The sequence below is a fragment of the Macaca thibetana genome, chromosome 9, assembly GCF_024542745.1.
Source record: "Macaca thibetana thibetana isolate TM-01 chromosome 9, ASM2454274v1, whole genome shotgun sequence".
NCBI lineage: Eukaryota > Metazoa > Chordata > Mammalia > Primates > Cercopithecidae > Macaca > Macaca thibetana.
In genome coordinates this window covers 17,783,288-17,810,504 of record NC_065586.1, presented here as the reverse complement: position 1 = coordinate 17,810,504, position 27,217 = coordinate 17,783,288, and the positions used below count along the sequence as shown (strand labels likewise).

Sequence of the window (27,217 nt, the reverse complement as noted above, 5' to 3'; positions counted from 1 at the left end):
AAAAATGAACGTAGCTCCCCAAGTACAGGTTCCAGGCCTCAACTACCATAGTTCTAAGTATGTCTGCATCTACTCAGTGTATATGTATCTCTTACATCTATACAGGGCTATGATCTCTTTTTACATATATATACACACACACACATATATATCTCTTTTTACGTCTCTTGTAATCATATATATGGCTTATAATCACTTTTTACGTGTACATACATAATCATATATATATGGCTTAATTGGTCAAATGAGAGCTTTGGTATATATATACACCATTATAATATGGCATTATATATGTGGCCATATATATATATATATATATATATATATATATAGTGCCATAGGAACAATATGAGTATTTGTTATAGGCCAATTTCATCCTTGAACCAAAAGTTTCTGTCTGTTGCTTCAGTGATCCTCTTGAAAATTTAACTTTGGGCCGGGCGCGGTGGCTCACGCCTGTAATTCCAGCACTTTGGGAGGCTGAGGCGGGCAGATCATGAGGTCAGGAGTTTGAGACCAGCCTAGCTGATATGGTGAAACCCCGTCTCTACTAAAAATACAAAAATTAGCCGGGTGTGGTGGCATGTGCCTGTAGTCCCAGCTACTCGGGAGGCTGAGACAGAAGAATCACTTGAACGAGGGAGGTGGAGGTCACAGTGAGCTGAGATCATGCCACTGCACTCCAGCCTGGGTGACAGAGCGAGACTCCGTCTCAAAAAAGAAAAGAAAATTTGACTTTGCTAGACAATTGAGAGGGATTCAAGAAATCAAATCTGAATTTTGGTTCACCTTTGATCCATGCCAATTTACGTAGAATAAAAACAATCTAAACAAACATATGTAACTGAGTGGGACAGAAGGAAAACTCCCCTGTGACTTTCATTATAAATATCAGTAATTCAAGCGGCCTTACCTTGCCTTTCATCACCACACAATCTTCCTGTCTGTTGTTTTCATGGCTTGGTTCTCCACGAAGCCATTTGGTAAATGTTACAGGGGTCCCATCACTCCACTCAAAGTACATTTGAATCTTAATGTCATTTAAGCCAATCCACAATTCATCATTTGGCTCTAAACAGGAAGAAACACACAGTAGTATATATAAGGGCTGCTTTCCAAAGGTCGGCGGGGTAAAAGGAACGGAAGGCACTGTGCTTCATCAACAGGGCTCTACTTCCCTTGATATGATCACCATCGTGAAAGATAGTCCTCATGTGTATTCATCTGAGCTACAGGCTGTCGACTTAGATGCCAACTACATTTTACCTTGTTAGTTTGAGGTTGTGTAGTGTACCCTTTACATTGTGAATATGACTGTATTCTTTAGCGGAAATATAGATTATATCTCCTGGCAGTTACAAAAACAAAATTGAGGTAGGTCTATTACTATGCTCTATCTTATGAAGCTGCTTTTATTGTTACAAATAATTTACCATGTCAACTGCACTCATATTATTGGAAATACAGTGGCCTATTTATATACATCTATTTGACTATGATTAAATTGATGAATGTTTTAAAATAACAAAAATTTTAAACTGCTTCTATTTTACTGACTGTTGTTATCAAGAAATTCTAGGTGCTTCCGTTAAAGATCAATCAGTGTACTGGGAGTGTAAAGTATCTATATAGTGAAAGAATTACAAACCAAGAGGTGAGACTTGCGCCTGACATTTGGTAGCTACTTCTTAGGCTGTACACACAAATGAATCTGTAATCATTTTCACCATGAAATGCCATGAAATTCCAGCAAAACTTCAATAACAAATGAGGTTAAAACCGAAACAACCAATATAGATTTAAAATGTGACCATTTTGCTTTGAAATTCCATGGAGAGCATTATTGATTTTATAAGTAGGTGCCACGCTAAAAATTCCTAAATATCACAACAAAAATGGGACAACGTTAAAGTCAATGAAGGTTAAAGATGTCATGGCTAAAAAATAAACTTGTCTAAATAAAAAAAAAAAGTTAAAGTGAACACAAATCAGTATCTATCTAATTCACACAACTGGGAGTCCCATCATGAATGCTTCATGTATGATCATTTAGTGGTATAATAAAATTAGTTGCCAAAGTATTGTAAAGATGATGTTGTGGTAGAAAATGAGGAAAATATCACAATATATAAGAATCTCCCTAAGCGGTTTAGTCTCTTCCTCCTGAAAGTTGACATTCAACTTTGCTTTTGGAGAAGTCTCTGGCTGGCCTGGCGCCAGCCCTGGCAGATGTTTCCAGTGCCGTGGAGAATGAATGACATTGCCAAGATGATCCTCTTCTCCTTTCACTTGATTTGCAGATCGTGATCTCTTCAGCAACAAATACAGGCTTCCAAGTGACCTCATGTACCCCTCAAAGATTTCAATTGAAGATCAAAGAAAAACTAACCTCCTAAGTCCCATAATTAGAGTATAGTATTAAGAGTTTTTTTATATACATATTTCTCACTAAATTGTTCTTCCCCTATAACTCCTTCAATTTCTAAGCACAATCTTGATCCTAGAAAAATATATAAGATGTGAGTATAAAGTTGTTATGCTGATTTTCATCAATCAGTTGGGGAAGTTGTATTCATTGGTATAATCACAACTTACTTGTACAAGTCTCAAAGTATTCACTTGAAATATACTTCCATGATTAATACAAAAGGTATCATCTCAACTATCTAAAAAAATTTCTAGGCTTTTTTTTAGAGACAATAATTTTAACTCTACAACTTTACTTGTATTAATATTATTTTATTGTTTAAAATAAAACCTTATCAATAATTTTAATGAAAGGTTTTCTAATTTATTAATTCACAAGCTGAATTTCAAAGCAACTTTGGCCATCCAATTTCCTGAAATAATTATAGCAATAAAAACATCAGGTTTCTTTCTTTTACTATAGTATGTTATAGAAAGTAGAGTTAAATGTGCACTCTAGTTCTATAGCATCCTAACTAACCTGTTTTCTGCTAAATCATTTGCAAACTTTACTGGCTATGATAAGTGCCACACTAAATTTAAGTAACTGTTATTCAGACGTATCAGTTCTGATTCCATTATTATCTTCTAGTGTGAATTTTTCAGGATAGGTAGACACAGAATACCCAAGAAATTGTTCATAGGCTGCAGCTGGGCTATTCTCATGGCCTAAGACACTCAATGGGGTCAACACAGGAGGATGGATACCATTTGACAGGTGCTAGGGGTAGGAGTGTTTCGGGGTCTTTTAAGTCTTTCTCTTGTACTACTCGGTTGTTTTCTCATCTATTTGTTAATCGCTTTTTCCTCCCCTCCCCCAGCCCCCATCAGTTTCCAAGCACTGTGTCAGGAAGCTGTCTCCACCATCTCCACCATCCATTTCCTCTTGTTTTGCTGGGGGGAAATGAAGAGCAGCTGCAGCTATGCAGCAGCCTCATCAGTGGAAGATGAAAATGATCATCATTTAATCAACAAGCACTGCTGAGTGCCCATTATCATTATGCTGTTTCTCAAGTCGCTCGTCTTCGGGACAAGCATTCGCAACTCATTTTATTCATCTATTTTTTTTTTCTGGTTAGTACATTTTCTATGTATTTTTAATTATGCACCTCAAATTGAGACATACATTTCTTTAGAAAAAATTTTTTTAGTAGAGACAAGGTCTTACTATGTTCCCTGGGCTGGCCTCAAACTCTTGGGCTTAAGCTATCCTCCCACCTTGGCCTCCCAAAGTGGTGGGATTATAGGCATGAGCCACCGTACCTTGGCCAAGAAATGTATTTCTTTAAAAGGTTTAGGTTGACATCTAACCATTTCAAAACAAAAATCCTGTATTTTTCACTGTTCAACACCCTCCCAGCATCAGCTAAATTCACAAAGAAGAAAGAAATCCAAAGTCTGAAATAGTCCATTTAGAGATCTTTTTTAGGAGATAAAATATGGACCTAAAAAAAGAAGATACATACATACACACACATAGATAATTCCAAGGAATTAATCATTGTTGACAAGCCTAAGGTAGACTGCTCTGAATCCAGATAATACATTAAAAAATAATGTTTTAAAACTATCCATAAATGGATTACACATTAAAAGAAAAAAATTGAATCATCTTTCAGCGATAAGAATTCTTTCAATTATTATACAATTTTCACATTGTGGCATTTTTAGCATTTGTGATTAAATTCACATGTTGTTCATTGAATTATTAATTTACATTGATTAAATTTGATGTTTCCAATAAAATTTTCCAGAAGTGGGTAGAGAGGGGTGCTCCCAGGATTAAAGCCAAGTATATTATCACTGTCAGGCTTCTCACCATAGCCTAGCTGGGAGATAATAAAGTCAAATTCCTCGATGGTGTGGATACTTGCTAGGTCACCGCCTTCCTTCCTGCATGCGGTCAGAGCATCTCTCTGGATTTTCTTCTCATCTTTGTGAATCTTGTAACAGTGGCCGGCATATGGCCACCACTGACTAGGACAGTGAGTAGGCACATCACTTTCTGGAAACAAAAAGCGGGGGTGGAAAAAAATTTTTAAATATTTGATTAAAACTATAACAATATTTTAATCATTTTATATAATACATGAAACAGCTTATAGTCATTAGGCAAATAAAGGTAATATTTAGTTTTAATTTTTGCGGCACACATATTCACAAAAGATAGACAAGCCATATACTATTTTGTTGGTTTTTAGACAAAACAAAAGAACGTACTTTTTAGTCAAATGGGATATGATCTTATCAATTTTCTTTCTTTCTTTCTTTCTTTTTTTTTTTTTTTAAGAGACGAGGTCTCACTCTGTACCCCAGGCTGGAGTGCAGTGGTGTGATCATGTTCTCATTGCAGCCTCAACCTCCTGGGCTCAAGCAATCCTCTTGCCTCAGCCTCCTGAGTAGCTGCAACTACAGGGCATAAGCCACTGTACTTGGCTATGGGAAATTTCTTTTTAAAAAGTTGTACCTATAACAAAACTATACTAATATATATGTTAGATTATCTAAATCTTGTCAGCAAAGCTGAACTAAGCATATGTTATGCACTGTTTAAATGCTGGAGGCCTGACAGCTTTGGGGGACTAAACACATCCCCTAAAAGATTTGAATTTACTTTTTTCTATGGACATTAGGGAGCCAATCACTCTTGAGAGGCAGATTAGTGTTGAAGTAGGCAGCTGGAATGGTTGGGGGACAAATGGTCCCCAAGGAGCCTCCGCCACCATAGCCACACAAGTCAGCCACCTATTGCCTCAGAACAGACCCACTACCATTTACTTGCTCCCCGAAACTGATACGTGCTCTTGTAACTAGGAGAGGGATTTGGAGTCAGAACTCGTAAAACCTGAATGTGCGGTGAGTTGTGTGATCTTAGGCAAGTCACATCACATGAACAGAAGTATCCATACAGGTGAAAATTTTTTAATGAGATTAATACTAACACGAATATCAAACCACCCACCCTGTGTTCTTCTGAACTAGAAAAGAATAGAGACAGTGTGCTTGTAAACCACAAACACCACACAATCATTATTTAATTAAACCAGTTGTCAACATCCTCAGGATCGCTACTAATAGCATCGAATTGTATAATCTTGATTATACACTACAAAAATTTACTTTAATAGTAATGAGCTAGGGGAAAGTGACAATAAAGACATTTGAAAGCAGAAACTCACTTTATTCATCCCTATTGCCTTGAGCCTGGCACGGGGCCTGATACATATAGATGTATTGAGTATTGGAAGAGAAAAAGAACTGAATTGAAGTTATAGCTGATATATGGCTGCTTGTTATTACTATTCTAGAGATACTATTTCAAACAGTAATTTGGCAACATGTTTTGCTTAGAGGGGGACTATATTACCAAATGAAAGTGAACTTATATATTATTTAAGCTCATATTAAATGTTTTCAAATGGCTGCCTTAGTATATGTTCATTATAGGGTAACTTTCTTCACTATTCCTTTAATTCCTGAATTGGTCCTATCTTCCCTTAAAGGTGGAAAGTATCTGAAATATCATTGTTTAAGCCCAGGATTCTGTGCCCCGTAGTCATACAAGGAACTAATCAGTCATGAGGCTCAAATGGTGTACAATTGTAATAAAAATGCATATTTTAAAAAAAATTATATTCCCTCAATACAATTTAGATTCTTTGCACTTCCGGTGGTTCAAAAAAAAAAAAAAGAAGAAGAAAAAGAAAAAGAAAGAAAAGTTAGCACAGCTTTGGAGCCCTCTGGTGGTTTCTTTTAATTTTGCTACCCAGGAAATTGACAGTAGGATCAGCCAATGCTGAGTCCTTCAAAAACTGAACCAATGAACTTTAAAAATATTTGAAAGCATGAAAACAACCGACTTGAGTGACATGAAGGGGAGTTCCCTGGGGCAGCCACAGAAGATGGTTTGTTCCTCTAGCCACAGCTCATGTGCTCAGTGCCCACATGTGGTTAGTGCCTGTTAAGCCAGACCGTACAGCCCTAGAGACCTGAGGGTTATGGATGAACGGGTTAGTGTTACAAGAATTCACAGGGTTTGAGGTTGAATTCTTGCCTAAGGATGTTGCCAATCCTGTATGTTGCATAATTTGAACTCTGATACGCTTTTCCAGGTTCTGGTTTATCTGAGTTTATAGATAAAACAGAATCATTAATCCAGGGAGTATAGAGACGCTCAGAAACTCACGTCAAGCGGTTAGCAAGTGAAGGAGGCATCACAGAGAAATAAGAATGTACTGAGTGTTTGATGAAATGAACAAAATTTTATCTCAGGAAGAAGAGTCATGAATATTTCCATTTTACAGATGAGGATCCCAACACCGGCAGGTTAAGCAGTAAGGCCAAGTTACAGAATTCTCAGTGCTGTACTAGAGAAACTATAAAATAACTATTCTCCTCTTTGGCAACATGGAAATTCCAAGTCTTAGAAAGAGAATTGTATGAAGTCTTCCAAAAAGGAAAAAATACACTATTTCTCCTAGAGGAGGAATAGTGGAGGTAAAATGCAAAAATGATGGGCTTTCCCTGAAGATACCCACTGTCATTATGGAGAGCCTGTAAAGTATAACCAAACCCAACATCCATGACCCTCATCTATATCTATTTAAGATCTTGGCCAAATCTACATCAATTAAAATCGCAAATACATCTCCTCCCTAATCCAACAAGTCCACTTCCAGACATTACCATGTGCATGAAATGATGTGCATACAATGTATACAGTTATTCACTTCAGGACTGTTTGTATTAATAAAAGATTGGAAGTAAATTAAATTAAAAATCCATTAATAGGAGACTGGTCAAAAAAATATATGTGCTGTCTCTGCAACAGCTTTTGGACAGCCATGAAAATACACATAGAAGCTATTTATATTCTATATGGAATGATGTCCAAAATTGTTATTAAGTGGAAAACTTAGGGTAGAAACTAATACAGTATGTTGTCATTTGTATGAAACAAAAATCATTATAAATGTATATGTTTATATAGTCACAGAATAACTAAGGATACACACCCAGAAACAATTATTCTCCAGGAAGGTAAACTGGGTGTTACAGGTAAGAGGTAGGGAAAACCTTATTATTTATCATGTTGTACCTTTTGAATCTCTAGCCATGTCAAGCATATTTTAAAATACATGAAATTGTTTTCAAAGCCAATGAGAAAAAAAAATCAAGAATGTCACATTGTCAGGTTCCTCCAGCAGAAAAACAGAAATAAATTAAACCATTTAAAGCATTAGTTATCCCTCCAAAAACAGGTAATAATAAAAATATGTAGTTTGTCTTTCATCAATTTGAAGAAATAATTCTTGTCTTAGTAGTTTATTCTCCTATAAAATTGTAAGGGACAGCACAACTGATTTTTTTTTTTTTCTTGAAGTCTAGCCGACATTTAAAATTCAGTTACAGGCCAGACATGATGGCTCATTCCTGTAATCCCAGCACTTTGGGAGGCTGAGGTGGGTAGATCACCCGAGGTCAGGAGTTTGAGACCAGCCTGGCCAACACAGTGAAACACCGTCTCTGCCAAAAATACAAAAATTATCTGGGCATGATGGCACACATCTGTAATCCCAACTACTTGGCAGGCGGAGGCAGGAGAATCACTTGAACCCAGGAGGCGAAGGTTGCAGTGAGCTGAGATCGCGCCATTGTACTCCAGCCCGGGTGACAGAATGAGACTCTGTCTCAATAAATAAATAAAATTCAGTTACAACTTTTTAGATATTTTATTCCAGTCTATGAAAACTTCCGTATAAGATGCTACACTGAATAGCATGGAAGCCCAAAGAGAGCCGTAAGGACCTAATATAAACATCCCGCCCAAATATTGACTTTCTCGCTTGGATTCTGGTTTTGCCAGGTGTGCAAGGTTTCTGTATCCTCTGAATATCTTTTTCCTCAACAATAGCATGTGAATAATGACACCTACCTCAGAACACTGCTTGTGAAGATAACGTTTTTATTTAGGTCAGAGGGTCTCTACAATGCCCAGACACCGCCGCACACTCAGGAAATGTTAGCAACCAGCACACAGAAATATTGCAGTAATATCATTCAGTTTACTCCATTGACTATCCACAAAACCTCTGGAGGCATTCCAACAGTCACACCTAAGCTGTAATGGTACTTATCTTTCAATTCTAATAGTTTGGGCACCTCAGACCCCATAGACCACTTACCTGAGGGAATAACAAAAGAATTCAAAGTAGTGTTGCCCTTTTTGCAAATATAGCCTAGTTTCTGAACACATTCCAGATTTTCCCATTTAGCATTTTTTCCAGGATTTAGTGACACACAGCTTTTTCCAGGTTCAGCTGATGGACTTCCTTTGAGGAAAAGGAAAAGTTAAAGTGGACTATTATAGCTATTCCCAGCAGAGAGCATCCCTCCCACGTGTCCTCATGTCTTCATCCTGGAGATTCAATGGACCCCCATTCTGTCTTTTGCTACACATTCACAAAAAAATATTTACTGACTGCAGAGCAAAAGACAAGGTGGGTGTCTATTGTTTTCTTACTGTTGGATCACTCCAATACTTAGAAGGTTGATAAAGCAAATATACTTCTTTGAAACAACCTTTTTCCCCATTATCAACTAATAAAGTTACACCTTAAAACTTGAACAGTTGTCACAATGGATTACATTATCAAAGAAAGGTACCTAATGAAAAGAATGCATGATTATGCAGCCATAAAAAAAAAAAAAACGAAATCATCATGTCCTTTGCAGCAACATGGATGCAATTAGAGGCCATTATCCTAAGCGAATTAACACAGAACAGAAAGCCAAATAGCCACGTTCTCACTTCTAACTAGGAGCTAAATATTGAGTTCTCATGGACACAAAGATGGCAACAACAGAAACTGGGGACTATGAGATGGGGGAGGAATGGAGGGTAACAAAGTTTGAAAAACGAACTACTGGGTACTATGTTCTCTACCTGGGTGATGGGATGGATCATTTATATCCCAAACCTCAGCAACATGCAATTTACCTAGGTATGTAACAACCGTGTACATGTATCCCTGAATCTGAAAGTAGAAATTATTAAAAAGAAAGAATACATGATGTTCCAAACCAACCATGTTAAACATTATTAGGGCCGGGCACGGTGGCTCACGCCTGTAATCCCAGCACTTTGGGAGGCCAAGGCGGGTGGATCAACTGAGGTCAGGAATTTGAGATCAGCCTGGCCAACATGGTGAAACCCCATCTCTACTAAAAATACAAAAAAATCAACCAGGGAGGTGGCAGGTACCTGTAATCCCAGCTACTTGGGAGGCTGAGGCAGGAGAGTTGCTTGAACCTGGGAGGCAGAGGTTGCAGTGAGTGGAGATCACACTACTGCACTCCAGCCTGGGTGACAGAGTGAGACTCTGTCTCAAAAATAAAAATATAAAATAAATGGTGGAGAAAAAGCTAATGAGAGAGCTAGAAGGGCAACATGCTGTGCTCCCAGAACTAAAACTCTCTCACTATCTTCAACTCAGCCTATTGAAGAATACTTTCAGCAGCTATGCCTTATCCATTTCTTAGTGGAAACTGACTAAAGAACCTGATAAAGTCAGTGTTGCTAGTGGTATGAATACAGGCATTGATATATTTCACATGTGTTTTGCTATTCTAATATATGATTTAAAAACCAGTATTCCCCAAACTAGCTTCACCGTCCCCCTGAAGACAGTGTGAATGAGCCACATTCTGCTCCACAAAGTCTGGAGCAGGTAATAACCTAAATAAAGGGTTTTTTTAAAAAAAGGTTTGGTGGTAATGGTTAGTAATAAGCATAAAGTAACCATAAATAATGGTTGGTAATAAGCATAAAGTTATCTTTTTTTTTTTGAGACGGAGTCTCGCTCTGTCATTCAGGCTGGAGTGCAGTGGCACGATCTCGGCTCACTGCAACCTCCTCCTCCCAGGTTCAAGCAGTTCTCTGCCTCAGCCTCCCGAGTAGCTGGGATTACAGGCACCCGCCACCACACCTGGCTAATTTTTGTATTTTTAGTAGAGATGGGGTTTCACCATCTTGACCAGGCTGGTCTTGAATTCCTGACCTCATGATCCACCTGCCTTGGCCTCCCAAAGTGCTGGGATTACAGGTGTGAGCCACCATGCCCAGCCAAAGTTATTTTAAAGTTAGTAATAAGCATAAAGTTATCATAAAGTTAGTAATAAGCATAAAGATATCTTAAATATTTGTTGATACAGTAACTAAAATAACAGGATAACTGAACTAACATATAAGGTATCAGCACTAAAAGGAAACTTTCAAGAAAAAAATACATTTTCTAGCTATTAGTTATTAATGTGTTAATTAGAAAATCATGTTATACATTTATTTATCAATACCTCTCTCAACTTTGAGACATTAATTAGTAGTTTTAATGTTTACCATAGTTATTATATATTTGAATTCACGCTTACACATCATTTATGCAAAATATTCTCACTTCAAAAGGGAATATATTTTAATAGATTCACTACTTGGTAATTATTCAATTGAATGCTTGACTGAACAATTTATATGAAACCGATTTTTAATTTCCACAAGATCTCTAATTTTCATTGGAAGAAACTCTCATACCATTTCGCAAAGCAATTTAATCTTGCGCCTACTTCTTAGGAATTGAGGTTTAATTTAAAAAAGCATTTACTTCCCTTTCTTAATCATATTCCACTTTCATTCTTTACTTCACCCAAAGTTAACTCAGAAATGTTCTCCCTGAACTTGTAGGATCCAAGTGGTTAAATATCATAATCATCACCCCTGATTGAATAAATTAAATGACTGCCTACTGTGCATAAAAATTTAGCAACACAGAAAAGAATACATTCTAGTCCCCTAATAAATTTTATTGTCTAATAAATCAGATTCAGCTCAACCAGTACTCTCTAATTGCATCTGGCTGAATGGGTAGACAGACACCTAAAATCTTCACCCACAGAAAAATAATATTTTATATGTATTCTCTTGCCGTAAGTCTTCCCATATTCCAGAAATTTTGACTTCCCGCATTCCAGAAAAAAATAGAACTGATTATTAGCTCAAGACTTGTGTGACAGCACTGTAACCATCGTTTGTTGAAGTAATGCTTTGAAACTGGAATTTCATAGTAAAATATAATTTATTTAAACCAAAATATGTTCTCTAAAAATTTTCTCTCATGTTTTAGCATCTATTTGAAATGTTGTTTTATTGCAGTTTTTCTTCTTGTAATACAATAAACCAAATACAGAAAATGGAGAGTTTGGCCAGGTGCAGTGGCTCACGCCTGTAATCCCAGCACTCTGGGAGGCTGAGGCAGGCCACATCACCTGAGTTCAGAAGTTCCAGAGTAGCCTGGCCAATGTGGGGAAATCCCATCTCTACAAAAAATTAAAAAAAAAAAAAATAGCCAGGCATGGTGGTGCATCCTTGTAATCCCAGCTACTTGGGAGGCTGAGGCACGAGAATCATTTGAGCCAAGAAGGCTGAGGTTGCAGTGAGCCGAGACTGCGCCACTGCACTCCAGCCTGGGCAACAGAGTGAGACCTTGTCTCAAAAAAAAAAAAAAAAAAGGAGAGTTTAATTTTCTAAGTCAAATACAAAAACCACTCAATGGCTTTAGAAAAGAAGTCTGACTATCTGAAGAATGCCGTATTATAATAGTATGGCCCATAGGAGAATTGATAAGTAAAGATGTGACCAATATGATACTTCCGTCCTTTCCCACATCCATGGCAGACATCACTAATCATTAATTGCACTCTTTCCTAAAAAAAAAAAAAAAAAAAAAAATGGCACTGGGGTGGGATTGAGGGGTGGGGATTGGATTCATACCCAATAGAAGGCCTCAAGTGGCTACTAACACTAGTTGATACTGGTGAATAAGATAAAAACTTTATATCTTGTTTTTGTTTTCTCTAAACAGTTGCTCAATATGTAAACTTATTTATTTCTCTAAACAGTTGCTCAATATGTAAACTTATGTAAACTTATTCTGTTACTTTTATGTTATGACAATGTGGAAACAATTAGCTCACAGCATTTTCTATCCTCTAAAAAATGAGAAAGTTGTTGTAGGTTTTATCATCCCCAACTGTTTTTCTATAAACTACAAACTGTCAAGAAACCTCTAATGAATTTTTATGCTAATATGGAATATCATAGGCTGTGACTGAGATACTATTTTTAATCCAGTGCTACTAAATCAAAAACAGGAAAGGGGGCTGTTAATGTAGATGTTAAAATCATTGTCACAAGGACAGCAAAATTGCAAATAGCTCATGACTCAAGGTACAGTCATAAAAAATTCTCCAACCCAAAATAATTTCAATCCACTTGTTCAACTTTACAAAGAGATGTTGGCCAATCCTCTCAAGGATGGTGACAAAGTCCATGCAACAGCAAGTACATAGTAACAACGCAGCTAGCATATTTAGGAAGTCATGTTTAAGAGTAGCTACAACATCTGCTTTTGAATGTAATACCCAACAAATCAGGGATACACTGAGAATTGAAACTTTAAACAGAGACCTTTATTGATTTGTGTGAGAATCCTGGCAGACAAATCCCTATCCCAGGAAGCTGGTATATAACCTTAAGGTTTAGTATATGGAAATCTAGCTGGTAGATTTCAAAGCAAGGTGAAATGAACTGTATTTGATGAAGTCTAACAATTCTTCTCTTTGAGATCAACAGGTGAGATAATAAAGGTCTTCAAGGCATCTAGATGACTTAAATTTGGATTAATTCAGCACAGACAGGCTTAACCCTACCTGGTAACCAGTTCAAATATCGGAACGGACTGCGGTCACTCCACTGCCAACCGCTGTTGAAGCTCAGACTGTTAAGTCCAATCCAGAGTCCTGAGGTCAAGGAACTGGTTAATCCTATATTTTTAAAGATAGCAAAACAAACAAATAAGAAACTGCCATTCAGAAAACAGTTGAAATTAAATTCAGAATTAAGTGTTTGACTCAAAATGTAATTGAGGGAAGTCACAATAATCATGCCTACCATGTCTCCTTCGATTCTCCTGACAATCTAAGGCAAGTAAAATATTACCTTCATTGATAGGTGGGGAAACTGAGGCAGAGGGAGCCTAGGTAACCTGGAAAGATTTTTAAGGTTCCAACCCAGATCCAATGAGGCTTCAAACCCTATCATCTTAACTATTATCTACTTTCTCAAGGATAGTGTCAAAGATAGTGTTGTGTGAATATGACTAAGTATTACCTCAACTGCGTATTTCCAAACTTATTTTAAGAATTTTATTTTATGATTTTTTAAAGTCAATTTCTCTTCTTCATTAAAATGATGATTAAATACAAATCACTAAGGGCTTATGCTAACACCAAGGATGCTTTGCTTAAGCAGTTAAGAAATCAAAATTACAATTACAATGTTTCAAATTCTGTACTACGACTGATGTGGAAGTCATAAAACTACAGACAACACGGACCTCATTTCTTCAACAGGAAACACTCTAACCTATTATTACCACTATCATTTTTTTTTTTTTTTTTTTTTTTTTTTTTTTTTGAGACAGAGTCTCACACTGTCACCCAGGCTGGAGTTCAGTGGCACAATCTCCACTCACTGCAACCTCCGCCTCTCGGGTTCAAGTGATTCTCCTGCCTCAGCCTCCCTAGTAGCTGGGATTACAGGTGATGGCCACCATGCCTGGCTAATTTATTTTTGTATTTTTAGTAGAGATGGGATTTCACTATGTTGGTCAGGCTGGTCTCAAACTCCTGACCTCAGGTGATCCGCCCACCTCTGACTCCCAATGTGCTGGGATTAGAGGCGTGAGCCACCGTGCCTGGCCACTTCTATCTTTTTTAAACCATCAATGAGAATTCTCTGTTCTGAGTTATTTTAATTGATTAAAAGCAATTAATTAAAATAATAACTATCCTTTGGCTTTTAAAAACATTTTTTAAATTTATTTTTATTTTTTAGAGATGGAGTCTCACTATGGTGCTCAGGTTGCTCTCAAACTCCTGGGTCCAAGCGGTCCTCCTACCTCAGTCTCCTAAGTAGCTGAGACTACGGGTTGCACAACACTGTACTCAACAACCTTTAAAAGAAATTCTTTAAAATAATTTTCACAAATTATTTAAAGTTGTACTAACTTGAATAATACTTATCTCTCTACTTGCAGAGATGTATTCTACAGGACATGCTCCTAAAAGTAGCATTTTCATACTAGCTATTCCCAAAACCAATTACTCTGGGATTTTAAAAAACTTAGTTAAGAAAATAAGTGTATTTAAGTTTTAAAAATTGTAAATAATTTGCTGATTAAAGAATTGAAGTCAGTTTTGTCTGAGATTACGTAACTAAATTACTGTGTTTGGCATAAGAAATGATAATAGCTCTTTAAGAGAAATATCTTTTGACATTTTTTACCAGCTCTAAGTACTTATAAACTTGTCTTGAAAAATTGAATTAGTTAATACTTTTTAAAACAAGGCCTGACATACAGTATGTGCCCAATAAATGTTAAGTTACTACTGTTATTATTACCATTATTATTATTATCAATAGCTTCATATTGAATTAAGGTTGGCAAAAGGTGTGACTTCGAAACAAAATTCAAACCTTGGATTAAAATATATCTCTTAAAGCAGATGAGTGTTGTCCACAAATAATTTTCTCTAATATGCTTTTGTAATTTTATAAAAGAACAGACCAAAATATTTTAGTATTGCCTCACAAAGCAACAATTCCATGTGCTAAATTTTTGTTGTTTGTTTTGTTTTGTTTCCAGACACCAACTCAAACCAGAAATTTTTTTGTACAGTTAGGGTCTTGCTATAGTGCCCAGGCTGGTCTTGAACTCCTGAACTCAAACAATCCTCCCACCTCAGCCTCCCAAAGCACTGGGATTACAGACCTAAGCTACCACGTCCAGCCTCACATGCTCAAGGCGTAAGTTTTCTGCATACGTTGTCTGAACTTGTTAATTGTCTGAAATGGTTATATACCAACTTTGAACTTAGATGTGATAGAAGAGACACAAAAGTCCAATATTACACTGGTATTTTTATTTTCGTGTTTTTTTTTTTTTTTTCTTATTGAGGTCCAATGTGTTTTTCAGGCAGTACCAAAGGAAACTGGTAAAAACAATCGGGAAACAAGTCAAATTTCACTTCCTATATCTTATTTCAGTTCTGTAAATCCTCATCCTGCACATAAGGAGTCATAAATCTGATTCAGGACTCAGGGACTCCATAGAGTGTCCCAACATTTTTCAGGGTAGAAACAGAAGGGAAGACGATAAAACAGCTGTGGGTAGTGCACAAACGTGTTGCCAGGCAGAAACATTTCACCCGGCAGATAATATGAAATCAGATCACCACCAATCTGGAATACATTTACTGGAGCCAGGAAATGTTGACAAAATTAAAGGTTCTCATCAGTGCTTTGGGAACCAGCGGATCCCCAGGTGTTCTGTGCGTGAGACACAGGCAGTGAAATGAAAGATGGCTGAATTCCAGTTCAGCTATTTTCTAAACAGTAGGCATTAAGCAAGTTCCCTAACTTCTCCCTCCTAGTCTGTTATCTCATCTATACTGTGGGGCTAATAATATTCATTCATGAAGTTGCTGTAGGCTTTAGAACTAAAGCCCAGAATCTACTACATGGTAGCTCTTCAGTAATGGCAGGCAATTTAATCACAGAGTCATCAAACCAGGTTCTACATTTTTAAACAATGACCCTGACTCTGGCCGAGCGTGGTGGCTCACACCCGTAATCCCAGCACTTTAGTAGGCGGAGGCTGGCGGATCAGCTGAGCTCGGGAGTTCAAAACCATCCTGGGCAACATGGTGAAACCCCGTCTTTACTAAAATACAAAACATTAGCTGGGTGTGGTGGCACGTGCCTGTAGCCCCAGCTACTCAGGAGGCTGAGGCACAAGAATTACTTAAGCCCTGGTGCCACTGCAGTCCAGCCTGGCGACAGAGTAAGACTCCGTCTCAAAAAAAAAAAAAAAAAAAAAAAAAAAAAAAAAAAAAAAAAATACTGACTTTTCAAAACCCTCATATAAAAGAAAACTTATTTAAAAGTGTAAATATTTTGTAGGTTGTTTTTTCATTTTAATGGCATGTTTTCCAAAAGAGAGTGGATCGCAATCACACACTCACACCACTATTTTCGATTCTTCCCCAATATATCTCAATCAATGCTGAGTGTCATCCCTTTCTTTCAAATAAACAGTGGGGAGAGAACATCTTTCCCCTATTTTTTAAATTCCCTGTCAGATTTTTTCTTGTTCTAATGCCTGATATTTTTTACTTAAAGAAAGGCAGGAAGTACTACAGATCTCATTAGAGATGCCATTCTTATCCAGATGCCAGTGAAAATTTGCTGACTGAAATTCCGGAGGCTTGGATAAGATTCAAGTCAGTATCTGAGGTGAACCCAGCCTCTGAATCTCCTGGGGCTTGTTTGCTGTCCTGATGGACACAAGAATAGCCCTTGCTGATTAGGGAAGCATTTCCTGCAGCCAGAGTCCGATAGCAGAGTCCGGAGACCAGGAAATGAGTCTGTGCCTGGGCAAAGCTGCTGTCGGCTCAGATCCTTCGTTCCTTCTGTGTAGCTGGTGGAGAGAGCACAAAGTAACCTGTGCTCTGTCCCCGGGCTTCCAAGAGATAACACACCCCATAAACAAATTCAAACACAAAACCAGAAGCACACCAACTGAAACCATTTCACCTCTGCATCTCTGATATATATATTTTTTTATTTTCTTTTTTTTTCTTTTTTCTTTTTTTATTTTTATTTATTTATTTTTTTGAGACGAGTTTCACTCTTGTTGCCCAGGCTGGAGTGCAATGGTGCGATCTCGACTCACTGCAGCCTCCACCTCCCAGGTTCAAGCCATTCTCCTGCCTCAGCCTCCCAAGTAGCTGGGATTGCAGGAGCCTGACATCACGCCTGGCTAATTTTTTGTATTTTCAGTAGAGACAACATATCACCATATTGGCCAGGCGGGTCTCAAACTCCTACCTCAGGTGATCTACCCACCTCGGCCTCCCAAAGTGCTATGAATAGAAGCGTGAGCCACTGTGCCCAGACCACCTCTGATACATTTTCTCTCGTGCCTGCAGGTCTGCCCAAATAACCCCAGGACTGCCTCGAATCATCTTTTCTTTTCCTTCATCATCTACATAAATTTACTTTTGTCTCTTCTGTACTTTCTCCTCTTCCTCCTTATTTTTGTGCATGGTTGTAAATATGAATCACTCCAATCCTTTGTGTTCCACTATTAGAACGGTCCTAAAGGCCAATGCAAAACAGGATAATTGAGTAGACAGAGGAAGAACCCTATCTCTAAGACTATGAATGCACAGTGACGTCATACTGCTTTCTATCCTCAGTCTCCTTAACAATAACTTATAGGAGAGAGGTGTTCTGGTTGGTGACGGGTGTCATCTGAAAATAGCTGGACAAAGGTAGGTGCTAAGAAACGAGGCCAGGTAGGGAGTATGCTCTTGCCCTTACATGGGTTCACACACATTAACTCCTTTAACAGACAAGGTCACCAAGGCACAGGTGCCTCAGGAAATCCCCACGAGCTCCCCCAGTTTCACAGAGCTAGGACCTAGGCAGTCTGGCTCCAGGATCTTTGTTCTTAGCCCCTCTGCTCCGCTGCCTGGTGTTGGCACCTGGATGCAGCAGGAACCCACACAGTGTTTTACCAGATAATGGTCTTTCAACCAGCTGCCTCAGAATCACCTGGGAGTTTGATGAAAGGCAGATTCTTGTGCCCTGAGTCACACCTACTGATCTAGAATCTTCGGGGTCTTGGCCCAGGCATCATCACTTTAACAGAATTCTAAGGTGATGAATAAGCCACTTCCCACAGAAGAACCACTGCATTTACTGTCTTCTTGCCATGAACTCTCTAGTTTTCCAAACAGGAGATTGATTTTCTAAGTATTTTTATTTTGCTGCACGTGTCAGTCAGCAAACGTTCAGCGAGACTCTTCCTTGGAAGGCTCTGTGTGAATCTCCTTGTGGGAAGAGGGGACATAGATATTCACAAGACATTCCCCATTTTCAGCTATTTCTCCCTCTGACACAATCTCCACATGGCCTTCAGTTTGCTTTCCATGCAGGACTTGTTGTAATTGGTACCTATTCATTTGTTTGTTTTCTTGTTTACATCTGTTTTTTCCCATTGGACTTGAAGCTGCATGTGGACAAGATAGGGTCAGCTTTGATGTCCCCAGGACCTAGCACAAAGCCTGGCACATGGGTACCAGGTATCTTGGGAATGAGCGAATGAATGAGTAAATAAATAATAACAAATTAATGTATTTATAGTGTTGTCGAGGAAGCAGGACATATGTGTGAGTAACTATTATATTAATAAAAGTGGTAATAAGCAAATAAGAGAAATGCAGATGGAAACAGAATTGCATTTCAACTGTATACAATTGTGAGAATTCCAGCCAAAAGAAATGACATGGGAAAAGATGTGAGGGTGAGAATGGATGAGGAAAATCAAGGAACCCAAGACTTCTCTTTTGTCGGGACTGCAAAATGCAAGACCGGGAACTGTACAGATGTTTGGCAGATGGCAACCTTGAATGTCAGGCAAAATGTATTTTGTTAATTATTTGATGGAAAATGAGAAGCCACAGGGATTTTTTGAACACGGCAGTCATAGGAGCAGAGACAGATTAATATTAATCTAGCCGTGTCCCAAGAAACCGGAGGGAGGAGATTTTGGGGGCAAGAAATCAGGGATGCTTTTGCTCCCACACTAATTTCTGGTCCTAATCTCTCTGTTTCCCCAAGTGTATATTTTAGAACCTAAGACAGATACTCTCTTCTCAAGCAAACTTTAGCTCTTTTAGTCTTCACAATCTAATAAGAACAGATGTTTTAAAAACAAACACATTGGCTGGGTGCAGTGGCTCACGCCTGTAATCCCAGCACTTTGGTAGGCCAAAGTAGGTGGATCATCTGAGGCCAGGAGTTCATGACCAGCCTGGCCAACATGGAGAAACCCGGTCTTTACTAAAAATACAAAAATTAGCTGGGTGTGGTGGCAGGCGCCTGTAATCCCAGCTACTTGGGAGGCTGAGGCAGGAGAATCACCTGAACCCAGGAGGTGGAGGTTACAGTGAGCCGAGATCGCGCCATTGCACTCCAGCCTGGGCTACAAGAGGGAAACTCCATCTCAAAACAAAACAAAACACAACACAACAACAACCAAACCAAACACACTGTGGAAAGAGTATCAATAAAAACCGAAAACTGGTAGAGCCTGGGAGTTCAAGGGACGGGAGGCAAAAAGAACTCAGGGTTTCAGGATTTCAAAGCAGCCTTTGACTTGTCCCTGCCAGTGGTAGCGCTGTTTTAATTGATCATTTTGACCTCTATGAGGCTAATGAAAGACTTGTGGCTTCAGGTTAGACCTGGATGATGGATACTTGACCAAGAGGCTTCAGGTTAGACCTGGATGATGGATACTTGACCAAGAGGCTTCAGGTTAGACCTGGATGATGGATACCTGACCAAGAGGCTTCAGGTTAGACCTGGATGATGGATACTTGACCAAGAGGCTTCAGGTTAGACCTGGATGATGGATACTTGACCAAGAGGCTTCAGGTTAGACCTGGATGATGGATACTTGACCAAGAGGCTCAGGTTAGACCTGGATGATGGATACTTGACCAAGAGGCTTCAGGTTAGACCTGGATGATGGATACTTGACCAAGATTGTTCCACTGCCTTGCATCCAAGAACGACATCATTAATCAACTGTGGCATATTTTACTCTGATTCTAGATTAGCCCTCAGAATCCCTCTTAGCAATTTTTTGCTAAGAGACTCTAGCCTCTTTTGTAAGAGGCTCTAGAGACTCTTACAACCAACAGTTGACTCAGGAGATGAGAGCTATTTGCCATTCCTGGTGTCCTTTTCAGAGTACAGATTTGCATAACATCTGCATAAACTGCTTAAGAACTGCTTCTGTCATATAACATCTATAAACACTTGTGCTGTTGACTTGTAAGTTAAATTATACAAAAATAAAGCACTCTTGATTTTACTTGTGACTTTTCTTTTCATGTCATTACCTGTCAGGTATGTTTGTTCATGTATCTCTGTGATGCTCAGGAGCTCAGCGTTTTGCTGTTGGCAGCTTTTCCTTGCCTGGTGCCACATTAAAGCGGATTTGGAATTTATCTGGTAGGAAATGCTGGTCAGCGGGTCTTTATTCCATAAGCTTTCACTGCCCTCAACTGTGAAAGAAATCAGATGGAATTTGATGCATTATGCATGGAAAACACTTTCAGTGAATAGCATTATTTAAACCAGCCTAGGAGTATTTTTGCCTGAAGCACTTTCTTTCTTTCCTTTCTTTTTTTCCCCTGCTTCTACTTCTTTTTCTTTTTCTATTTTTTGAGACAGAGTCTTGCTCTGTTATCCAGGCTGGAGGGCAGTGCTGTGATTTTGGCTCACTGTACCCTCCAACTCCTGGGGTTAAACAATCCTCCCACCTCAGTTTACCGAGTAGCTGGGACTCCAGGCATGCACCACCATACCTGGCTAATTTTTTAAATTTTTGCAGAAATGAGGTCTCGCAATGTTGCCCAGGCTAGTCTAAAACTCCAGTTCTCAAGCCATTCTCCTGCCTCGGCTTCCTAATGTGCTGGGATTACAAATGTGAGCTACCATGCTCGGACTGTTTTACTTGTTTTTAAGGTGGCTTTGAGATTTTCTTTACTCCTGAAATGAAGTAGGAGGTGGGGGATGAGGTTTCAAAGGATCAACTACATCCAGTCTCTTCCCCCTTCCTAAAGAAAGAAAGAAAGGCAGGCACCATCTCCCTTTCAGGATCAGTTGAGTTGGGAAGTGAGACAAATGGAAAGACAATAGACCTTGGATACTACAAAAGGTGGGAGGGTGAGGATTGAAAAATTATCTGTTGGGTACAATATTCACAGTTCAGGTGATGGGTACACTAAAAAACCAGACTTTGCCATGATGCAATATATGCATGCAAGACATCTGCACATATACCCCCTAAATATATAAAAATAAAAATAAAACTTTTTGTTTGTTTGTTTGTCTCTTTGTTTGTTTGAGACGGAGTCTCGCTCTATCGACTAGGCTGGAGTGCAGTGGCGTGATCTCGGCTCACTGCAAGCTCTGCCTCCCGGGTTCATGCCATTCTCCTGCCTCAGCCTCCCCAGCAGCTAGGAATACAGGCGCCCGCCGCCACGCGTGGCTAATTTTTGTATTTTTAGTAGAGACAGGTTTCACCGTGTTAGCCAGGATGGTCTCGATCTCCTGACCTTGTGATCCACCCACCTCGGCCTCCCAAAGTGAATAAAACTTGTTTTAAAAGAACAGACACCAGCCCAAATTCCTTGATCTAGCAAAGTAAGGCAGGGAAAGCAAAGAAAATAAACGTACATCTTCTCGGCAGGTAGATATTTTGCCTTTGCCTGCACATTCTAGTTTGGTCTTTCTGGAAGCATAAGGTTGTCAGCAGGGAAGGTAACAGACTCCTGCAGACAGACTGGCCTGGACCTGCACCTGAGGTCCTATAGCTCACTGGAGACTTGACTTCAGATAAATTATTAACTTTCGGAGTCTCGTTTTCTCATTGCTAGAATATATTTAATACAGGTGGAGCTCTTAGCAATAGCAAACGTTGCTTGTAACTTTTTCATTCCACAGAGTAAAAAAATCACAAGCTGATTTCTTCCTTTGCTGTGTTATGATTCCTAATAAATTCCATAAACCTGATTGTACTCTATAAGCAGCCAATAATATATAGATAAATATTATTGATAGTCTTTCACATATATGATGTTTGTGAAGCCAGTAAACAAATGAAAGGTTTTTGCATGCTTCGTATAGTGCATATTTCTTTTTTCTTTTTAATAATATAAAATTCTGCTTACAAGCCATGTGAAGTAATAATCTTTTCATTTATTTGTAAGGAGAAAAGGAAGTATTATATAACTTCTCTGAAAATGTTCTGAGAAATACTCAATTTGCTAAGAAATTAGGCAATTTTCCACAAGCACATAGCCTACACTCTTGTAAGTCTTAACTGTATCTAATTGCCCTTTATATCTGATGAGGAAGTGATCATAGACCTTTTTGTAATATGCAAACCACACACCATGATATGAAACTTGTGGTCCCATGACATATCGAAGAGGAAGAAAACATATCAAAATTTGATTCAGGCAATAGCATAGAAATTTTTAAGATGCTTTAACTACAAAATCATCATATGTTTACATAAAAATAAATTTGAATCAGTAATACTAAATTTATAATGATCTGAGCTCTTGTTAGTTTCATGTCTATGTCAGTGAGACCATTCAAATGAGATTAATTTGGGGTATATTTGAAGATAGAGATGTTTTAAACAACTCGTTTTAGACACGTGGAGGAAGGTTTTGTTTATAATATGGTAGAAAATGCCACGCGCCCTGGCTCATAATTGCAATCCCAGCACTTTCGGAGTCTGAGGTGGGTGGATCTCGAGGTCAGGAGTTCCAGATCAGCCTGACCAACATGGTGAAACTCCGTCTCTACTAAAAATACAAAAAAAAAAAAAAATTAGCCAGGTGTGGTACAAAAAAAATTAGCCAGGTGTGGCGGTACACACCTGTAATTCCAGCTACTCAGGAGGCTGAGGCAGGAGAATCGCTTGAACCCGGGAGGCAGAGGTTGCAGTGAGCCGAGATCATACCACTGTACTCCAGCCTGAGTGACAGAGCAAGACTCCGTCTACAAATATATATATATACACACACACATACACACACACACACACACACACAGAGAGAAAATATATATAGAGATATAGAAAATATATATAAATATATATATATAGAAAATGTGAGATATAAAAAAGGGTTTTATTGTTGTTGTTGTTGTTGTTTAACCTAGGAATGGAGGCAAGTGACATAAATTACATAAGAAGGAAACGCAATTGGCTTTTCACTTAAAGAAAGTATATTTTAAACCAAGGGATTTAAACATATTTCTCAATGAATGTATAGGTTTGCTGATTGCATACCATCTCCCCAAGGAGTTCAAATTCCCACAGTGAACCAACACAACTGATGTTGGAAGCTAAAGTTGCTACAGAGAATTGAGAGAACCAAGACTTTTCCTTTTCCTGTTCTCATGATACTTGAAAATAATGTCTCCATGGAAGGAAAGCATTACAATAAATGATGCAACAGACAATGGAGAGCATCTATTAAGTGTTACTAGGTTAATAACTAGTTCCTCATCCTCCTGTATAAAACCTGCCAGTTTTAAAGCTGATCTAAAATAAAATGCTTGGCCAGGCGCGGTGGCTCACGCCTGTAATCCCAACACTTTGGTAGGCCGAGGTGGGTAGATCATTTGATGTCAGGAGTTCGAGACCAGCCTGGGCAACATGGTGAAACCCCATCTCTACTAAAAATACAAAAACTAGCCGGGCATGATGGTGGGTGCCTATAATCCCAGCTACTCAGGAGGCTGAGGCAAGAGAATCACTTGAGCCTGGGAGGCAGAGGTTGTGGTGAGCCAAGATCATGCCAATGCACTCCAGTCTGGGTGACAGAGTGAGACCCTGTCTCAAAAATAAATAAATAAATAAAATAAAAAACTCTTTTGAAAAGAACACAAAATGAAACAGATTGTAAGACTATAAAGCCCTTTAAGAAAGATATTAAATGTACAAAATGTGCTCTAAAATTTTAATGCATATTGAAATCAAACAATTTATTTTCTATGATTATTTTACATTTAACAGGAAAAAATATGTAATTTGACAGTGAAGGCATAAATACAAGTAATAAGACTAAAAAATTATTCCACTGAACAAACTCAAGATATGTCTCCAACGTACATCCAAGGATTTCCAAGGTTGTGAGTTTTCTTTGTGATTAGTAACTTAGCATTTGTCCTCCACATTTCATTCATGAAATCACACGTTCATCTAACTCTTTTGTCAATTTCACTTATGTGGAGGATGCTATAGTTGGACCTGTGAAATAGAAACCCTTAAGAAACTACATGAAACAGATTAAGAAAATATCATTCTTATTAAGTAAAGGAGAAAGGCACTTTCAATCACTTGAAAACCAAGTACTGCTTTATCTTAGGAAAAAATTGCTCAATGTGTTTCGGACAAAAATATTTCAAATACAAATATTCGACATCTATAAACCTTCAATGGACATCAAATGTCTTTCTAAAGATTGACATTAGAGAGACAAATAGAACTACCTCAGTTAAGACCGAGAGAGCAGTGTTGCTATGAACAGAAAGCCTGTGGGCTTTTGTGAGTATTCATTCGGAATGGAGAGACTGCACTCTGAAGACAATTACAATAGTATACAGGTATCAGAAATTAAATTTACTTTTAATGGGATAATTAGGGATTATAAATCCAGAGAGACAAATAAGGACAATTCTTAGAATTCTGGCTTTCATTTGTCAAACTCAGATATTTTTGTAAGTCGTTCTGTTTTGCAATAATGCTTGAAATAGTGTGATTACGTGTGGGGTTGTGGTCTGGAAAGGTGAGTTGTGATTCTATTGTGACTCAGGCAGTGTCATAATCATTCCAGACCATATCGAATGCTCTTTGCTCTGCCCAGTCCCTTTGCAGGGCAGCAGGAGAAAGAGTTCTGGATGATACCAGGAAACAAGAGCTGCTCTGATCTGGTCTAAAGTAGCAGGTGAGAGGTTGGGGGTAAGAAGTTTGGGAAGGGTGGAGCCAGTGTCAGGAAGAGGGTGTCTGGTGATGGGGAACGTGAAGCACAGAGGAATGCTTCCTTTTCCTCTTTTCTCAGCCCCAGCTCTGCCTCGCAACATGATGCCCTTCTCCACCTCACCTAAAATTGGCTTCACTATTTGCTTACAGATTTTTCAGCGTGGAAGAACACCAAGAATTCATCTGCTCTGGTGCTTTCCCACCAAGATAATGCAATACTACTTATTTTGCATCCTTGCAATTAAACTTGAATTTTCATTTTAAGAAACCTTGAAGCATATAAATTACCCATTTCCATTGATTTCTAGCTGTGTGAAACTAAATGGCACTCTTCTTAATTTAAACGTAAGAAGAGTATCATGACTACCATTTTCACTGTGAAGAACGCTTTTGACGACATTGACACAAAATTCAGGACCTTCATGTCTTTCTCCATCAAACCACATGCTTGTGGCTTCCTTTGAATTCTGTTTTTGATCTACGGTTTCATAAAGGTAAGGCATTTCAGAGATGAGGGAATAATAGCATGCCTACCTACCTCCAGTGTTAAGTATATATTATATTGTGTACAGGATAATTTTCACTGAGTAACTGATAGTTGGCAAAAATACAGAGGTCATGGCCAGGCGCGGTGGCTCACGCCTGTAATCCCAGCACTTTGGGAGGCCGAGGCAGGCAGATCACGAGGTCAGGAGATCGAGACCATCCTGGCTAACACGGTGAAACCCTGTCTCTACTAAAAATACAAAAAATTAGCCGGGCATGGCGGTGGGCCCCTGTAGTCCCAGCTACTCGGGAGGCTGAGGCAGGAGAATGACGTGAACCCGGGAGGCAGAGCTTGCAGTGAGCCGAGATCGCACCACTGCACTCCAGCCTGGGTGACAGAGCGAGACTCCGTCTCAATAAATAAATAAATAAAGAGGTCATTTGATAGAGGGAATGTTGGGACCATGGGGGTGCAGTCTAGTCCTCTTAGCATGATCTCAGGGAATGCTGAGATAGTAGGGGTGAGTCTAGTCTTGCTGGCAAAATCAAAATACACATACAAAGACTACAGTAGAAAGTCCAACATCTGTGTTCTAGTCCTCAGCCAATATAGATCATTTTCTCCATTGAAAAATGGAAATAATGACATCTGTAAAAGGCTGTAGTAGGTACAATGAGGTTGTAAACATGAAATAACTTTGGGGGAAAATGCTCTAGATAAATTCAAGGTCTTTCACCACATTCTTAGACTAAATGTACCCAACTTTTCTTGGTGATAAACAGTACTTACATTTCAATGGACAATATCCAAATAGCTTGTCTGTGTCATAGTCAGTAGTGGTTCCACACCAGAGCCATCCGTCTGACCGCCCAGCACTCGTGCAATCTGCATACCACTTGTTTTCAAACTTGAATGGGAATGCACAGGTTGCTCCATTGGCGTTGCCCAGTAGTGTATACATGGCTGGAAAAACACATTGACTTGAACTTGGAATGTGAGTGATATTTCTGAACATTGACTTTCCAATCAGAAGCCTACTGAAGGAATTGGTCTTACTCTTCTGATCACACTTGGTGCACCCACACAGGGATGTTTGTTGTTGTTGTTCTTATTTTTTTTCCCTCCTCCTTCTACTCTAGTCTTTTGCTGGGTACATAGAGCAGTCTGTACTTAGCAAATAACTCTTAGTGCCACTTCATTTCCACTGTGTTTTGGAACATTTTCAAATGAGACTAATTTGTTAAGTTATACCTTTTGAAAATGTTCCAATGGTACAATTCAAAGTGGTACCAATAACAGTGGAAAATGAAGTGGTACTAGTTAAAGTGGTAATAATAATTCATAGTACCACTTCATTTTCTACTATCTTTTCCGTCTTCCTCTATTGACACCAGCTTTAACTTCTGAATTTCCTCTGAAACAGTTCTCTATCTTGATTAGAATCATTAAGCTTTGGAATCTCTAGATAAAAAATAACTCCTGAAATCAAGCAATCCTCTCTCCTTAGCCTCCC

The 27,217-nt window shown here is 38.6% G+C and overlaps 1 protein-coding gene across 1 annotated transcript in view; it reads right to left on the bottom strand.

Annotated features, from left to right (window-relative positions):
• MRC1 (mannose receptor C-type 1) overlaps positions 1–27,217 on the bottom strand; it is a 98,352-nt gene that overhangs the window by 54,617 nt on the left and 16,518 nt on the right. Inside the window, exons 3-8 of the mRNA XM_050805393.1 lie at positions 26,494–26,667; positions 20,554–20,718; positions 13,231–13,344; positions 8,652–8,798; positions 4,286–4,471; positions 914–1,071 (exon numbers count right to left, since the gene is read on the bottom strand). Of these exons, the coding sequence (XP_050661350.1) occupies positions 914–1,071; positions 4,286–4,471; positions 8,652–8,798; positions 13,231–13,344; positions 20,554–20,718; positions 26,494–26,667 (944 nt within the window). The remainder of the gene's footprint in view (positions 1–913; positions 1,072–4,285; positions 4,472–8,651; positions 8,799–13,230; positions 13,345–20,553; positions 20,719–26,493; positions 26,668–27,217) is intronic.